The following is a 5,356-nucleotide window of genomic DNA, read 5'->3' as shown; positions in this document are numbered from 1 at the left end:
CGTTTATATTCCATCTCTTCCTTCAAGGAGCTCAAGGAGGCGTACATGGTCCTCCTTCTCCTCATTTAATCTGCGCAACAACCCTGTGAGGTGGGTTAGGCTGAGAAAAGACAGTGATTTAGACCACTAGTAGCATATAAATGAGGGATGCGGGTGGCGCTGCGGGTTAAACCACAGAGCCTAGGACTTGCCGATCAGAAGGTCGGCGGTTCGAATCCCCACGGCGGGGTGAGCTCCCGTTGCTCGGTCCCTGCTCCTGCCAACCTAGCAGTTCGAAAGCACGTCAAAGTGCAAGTAGATAAATAGGTACCACTCTGGCGGGAAGGTAAACAGCATTTCCGTGCGCTGCTCTGGTTTGCCAGAAGCGGCTTAGTCATGCTGGCCACATGACCCAGAAAAACTGTCTGCGGACAAACGTCGGCTCCCTCAGCCAGTAAAGCAAGATGAGCGCGCAACCCCAGAGTCATTCGCGAGTGGACTTAACTGTCAGGGGTCCTTTACCTTTACCTTTAGTAGCACCTTTAACATAGTAACTTCAAGGCACCTGGATTTGGTCCTTGACCACCCATTTAAGGACCTTCGCCAAGAAGGGGAGATGGGCAATTGGCTGGTAATTGCTTAGATTTTTCCAAATCCAGGGGTGGTTTCTTTCTACTGCCTCCTTCAAGTAGGCAGGGACCACCCTCTCTCGCAGGCAGGCTTTAACCACCTCCCTGGCCCAGCTGGCTGTCCCCTCCCTGCTAGTTTTTTATCAGCCAAGAGGGACAAGGGTCCAGAATACAAGTGGTCGCCCTGACTGATGTGAGCACCTTGTCCACATCCTTGAGCCCTACTAATTGGGTGCCACAATTTCAGAAGGATATAGACAAACAGGACTCTCCAGGTTGGAGGAGGGGCTGGCACATGACCCAGAGCTGTGTGCCCCTTATCTGGCCTGCCCACCTCCCACACCTTAACTCCCCCTACCCTGAACCGCTGCAATTGGGACCCCCCTCCTCTCCTCAGCTCCTCTCCTCCCAGACACATATCCCCTTCCTCAATAAAAAACAACAGCAGCAAAATACCCATGCAAATTAAAAACAGCTACAATAGTGTTAAGCTTTAACACTGAGTGGGTTCTCTGTCTTTCTTCATAATGTAAGAATGAAAAAAAGTTATGAGCCGTACTAGATTTAGTAGCTGCTCTGTTTGTACACTGATTTTTTAAATCTTGGATATCTCGCTGACCCCACCCTTGCTTGCTACGCACGACAACCATTGTTTACCTGAAGGCAAGTGACACTTCTGCCCTGAGTTGCCAAGGCTCCATTCAAACAAACTTCTCTCTGCCATCTCCCACCTATGAAATTTGTTGGACAGGTGTCTTCTTTTCAGCGGCTCCAATTGCAGAGAGTTTTTCACGGCTGCTGAAGGAGCAACTGCTTTCTTAAACTGCTCCCCAGCCAGGGGTGGTATTGTGGTTTTTCTTTTCCCTCCCTGAATGCGCAAGTTTCCAGCGAATGGGCTGTGGATGCAGCGTGGAGCATGAAGCACATGGAGAAGGAAACTGGGCGCTTTGGAGGAAATTTTAGGGCCCATTTGGGGCAATAGAGGAAATCTGCTTTGGAGAAAGCCCCTTTCGCCGAGCTGTGGCAGCCCTTGCTGATGGTATCTGCCCCACATGAGACAACAGCAGCTCCTCAATGACGGTGCCGTCTACATGGTCAAAGGAAGGACTGATCCATGGGGGAGCACAGAGGCAGTGTTACTAGTAGGCCACATCCAAGCGACCGCTAGCAGTCTCTGGATTCCTCACGGCCACGCTGACATTTTTCGTCCTGCGGCTTTGGCGAGCCATGGCTGGCAAGGCAGCGGAGCCCCGCGTCCCTGTGACTTTGCAGAAGTCGCGGCTGAAGGCGGAGGAGAAGGTCCTAGACTTGGACTTTGAGCTGGTGAGCGTGCAGTTCAATGAGGCCGGGAGGTATGCTCTGAGGCTCACGGTGGAGAATCCACTGCTGGAGGGATCTGGCGCTGGGGTGCAACTGCGGGTGAACGAGGGGGACCCCCTTTACACCAACACGGCCATGACCGACATTGTCGAGCAAAGCAACCTGAATGAAGTCTATGCGTTTGAGAAGAGGCAGTTCCTTTTTACCTTGCCCAGAGGTAAGAAGTCAGGGTGGATAATTAACAGAAGTGGAATACAAAAAGGGAGGTGTGAGGAGGTCGTGGAAATAAGTGAATGAAAGATGGGATAACGAAATTGTTTGATTTATTTTATTGTTTTTGTTTTGTTTTGTTAGTTTAATGTATTATATTGTTTTTTCTTTTTGGTGTTTAATTTTTTTGGAAAAGTAATAAATATTATTTTTTAAAAAAAGAAGTCAGGGTGGATGGGAAGCAGGAAGAACATGGATGAGTCCTTCGCCACCTAGGAGAGATCAGGAGGATCAGATCTCACCCTAACCCAATGCCACAGTAGTGAGATTCCTGCATGGGTGGGGGGTGGACTAGACGACCTTTGATGTCCCTTTTAAAACATTTACTCATTTAGTAAAATTTATACAAAGCAGTTTACAAAAAAGATAATGCACTGAAATTATCACTAAGAAAATGTAACGATGGTTTAAGATGACTGAAAAGTTAAAATAGACTAGAAACAGATTTGGGTGGAATCTAGACACATAAAAATGTTGCAAAATTGCTTTTTTAAAAAAAAAGTTTTGGAAAAAATATATTGAATTTGCCATAGCTCACCATTGCCATCTAGTGTCATATTTACACAATGCGCTTTACAACACACTTCAAACGTTTTATTTGCAGCTGTATTGCTGAGTCTTAAGACTCGTTTCAACTTTCTAAACATCTGAGCAGCCTTGCCTGGATAAAAAATGTTTTTAGGAGGCGCCTGCCTGATATCCGTAGGCAGTGCTTCCCCCCCCCTAAAAAAAATGTTCAGGGGTACTCTCCATTTCTTACTCATATTGAAGTACTGCCCCTCAATGAGGCCAAGCTTAGATTCACAAAATGTTTAGGAGTATGCGCCCCCCTGCGTCCCCCCAGGAAAAAAGCCCTGTCCGTCTCCACCTCCATCGTTCTGCCCAGACACAGAGGTCCAGCTCCGAGGGCCTTCTGGCAGTTCCCTCACTACAAGGAGCCAAGTTACAGGGAACCAGGCAGAGGGCTTTCTCGGTAGTGGCACCCGCCCTGTGAAACTCCCTCCCACCAGATGTCAAAGAGAAAAATAACTACCAGACTTTTAGAAGACACCTGAAAGCAGCCCTGTTTAGGGAAGCTTTTAATGTTTAATAGGTTATTGTATTTTAGTGTTCTGTTGGAAGCTGCCCAGAGTGGCTGGGGAGGCCCAGCCAGATGGGTGGGGTATAAATAAATTATTTTTATTTATTTATTTATTTATTTATTTATTTATTTATTTATTTATTATAATATTTGATAGGGAGCATTGAGTGGGGTGTCTGCCACACTATTTTTTGGAGGTAAGGGGTTGGATTCGCTACGGATGGCTTGCATGTTACCTCAATTTAACAGCTGTTTGCCCTGGGCTCTCCCCTCTTCACCCACCCAGGCTTCTGCAAAAATGACAAAAACCATGACGCCCGGCTGCGAATAGAAGCTCTGCGCCTTCGCGGTTCCTCGCTGAGGACCAGTGTCCGGGCCGGGGAAGCTTTCTTCGCCATCTACCCCCGCACCAACCAGCCCCGGATGAATCTCTTTGCCAGCAGAGACGAGGACCTGTACCGCTATGGTGACATCTTGGTGCTGCTTCGGGTGGGCAGCGATGAGCTGGCCATGCATTGTGGGAGGCTGGCCTACGCGGTGTCGTTCCATGAGCACCGGCCTGTGGCCAAGAAACAGGCACCCACCAGTCCTCTGCCACCCCCCAGGCTGAAGGAGAGGAGCCTGCCGGCTGGAACCAACTCCCCAACACCTTCCCAGTCGCTGCCCGTCCCACAGCAGATTCACTCTGCACCTGAGCTACACCCTTGGCCCACTGAAGAGTCCTGCACACCCGGGGTAAGAAATGTCAGAGCAAGGGCCAGGTCTGCTTCTGCGCTGCAATTTGTTGCATTAGAAATGACGGAGGGAGCAATCCACGTGAAAAGAAAATAATGACCCGCAGCTTGCCATCACGCTTTCTAGTGTGTTATTTGTATATTGCAATTGTTTGTCTTGAAACCAATAGAAGAGTCTTACTGGCTCCTGCAGGGCTAATAAATTTGTACAGAGCCTAGGACTTGCCGATCAGAAGGTTGGCGGTTCGAATCCTTGTGAATAAACCCTAGCATTCCCCTTTTCAAACTTGCAGCGGATGCGTTTGCTCAGGCTCACTAAAGTTCTGGTACTTCCCCCTTATTCCCTCATAAAAGATAAGACACGACACAGTCTTCTACAAAAGTATAAAAAGGTTTACTCACATATCATTCTGTTCACAATCAGATCCCAGAAGGCAAACTTAGCTTAGAAAAGTAACATATACCTAGAAACTATCTCATAAGAAGACAGTCCCTTTGTCCTGTCTTGGCTGGAAGCCAAGAGGGCATCTTTGGCTAAGCAGATGTTGCTTCTTTGATGCATCTAGTGAAAGAGAGAGAGATGGCTGTCCTGCCCTGTACTTTTGTCGTTAACTGCACAGGTGAGGCCACACCCACCTCTAGTCACATGCAGAGGAAGTCTGTCCCTGCCCAGAAGGAGACAGGAAGCTTACCTGCTGGCTGGACAAACATTCCTCACCATGTGTAAACATGTTCACTCTAGGAATATTGTACTTGACTGCTCTTGTGTTTCACATCCCACAGATGTGATGTGTGTGTGTGTTACAGAAGTTGGCCACCACCCCTAGTCTCTGCCAAGTGGTAGCAAAATTCCACAGGGTTCCAGGTGCTCCCCCGGGGTTTGTGCCCCTTTGGAGAATTGAAGATGCCGGGTAGAAATGTAATCCATCCATCCATCCATCCATCCATCCATCCATCCATCAAGGAAGCATGACTCCTGTGCTTTCTCTTCCCCTCAGGTGCCCAGCCTACCTGAACCTCAACAGGAAGCATCTCCTAGAGCCATTAAAGAGTTTTCTGATGAACAGCTGTCATCATCTCTGCCATCCTCTTCCGCCTCCTCCTCACCAGCCTCACCAAGGCGATTGCCAAGTGATGCCAAACTCCACCTCCCTTCGCCAGGATACAGCCCTGAGCTGCTTTTTGAGAATATATTTTCAGGGGTGCTGGTAAGTCAATGACTTTTGGTCTGTGCCGGGAATGGAGGACCTGTGGCCCTCCAGATGCTGCTGAACTCCAGCTACCATCAGCCCCCAGCCATCATGGCCCCCAGTCAGGGATGATGGGAAATGGAGCCCAGCAGC

The 5,356-nt window shown here is 48.7% G+C and overlaps 1 protein-coding gene across 1 annotated transcript; it reads left to right on the top strand.

The window, feature by feature from the left end:
• The first annotated feature begins 1,348 nt into the window (after positions 1 to 1,348).
• Positions 1,349 to 4,837, top strand: LOC308484898 (coiled-coil domain-containing protein 33-like). The gene is made up of 3 exons (XM_081020182.1): positions 1,349 to 2,145; positions 3,566 to 4,014; positions 4,797 to 4,837. The coding sequence occupies exons 1-3, from the start codon at positions 1,836 to 1,838 to the stop codon at positions 4,800 to 4,802; spliced, it is 765 nt and encodes a 254-aa protein (XP_080876308.1). The 5' UTR covers positions 1,349 to 1,835; the 3' UTR covers positions 4,803 to 4,837.
• The last annotated feature ends 519 nt before the right edge of the window (positions 4,838 to 5,356 follow it).

The sequence above is a fragment of the Podarcis pityusensis genome (genome assembly GCF_964106645.2).
Source record: "Podarcis pityusensis genome assembly, chromosome: 9".
In the NCBI taxonomy this organism is placed as follows: Eukaryota; Metazoa; Chordata; class Lepidosauria; order Squamata; family Lacertidae; genus Podarcis; species Podarcis pityusensis.
The sequence above is the reverse complement of the archived record's forward strand: the minus strand, read 5'-3'. Positions and strand labels throughout refer to the sequence as shown.

Bases quoted from the DNA above. Each gene is read 5' to 3' on its own strand.
- LOC308484898 (XM_081020182.1), top strand. From the start codon at position 1,836: ATGGCTGGCAAGGCAGCGGAGCCCCGCGTCCCTGTGACTTTGCAGAAG. The intron at 2,146-3,565 runs GTAAGAAGTCAG...TCACCCACCCAG, and splicing joins CCTTTTTACCTTGCCCAGAG to GCTTCTGCAAAAATGACAAA.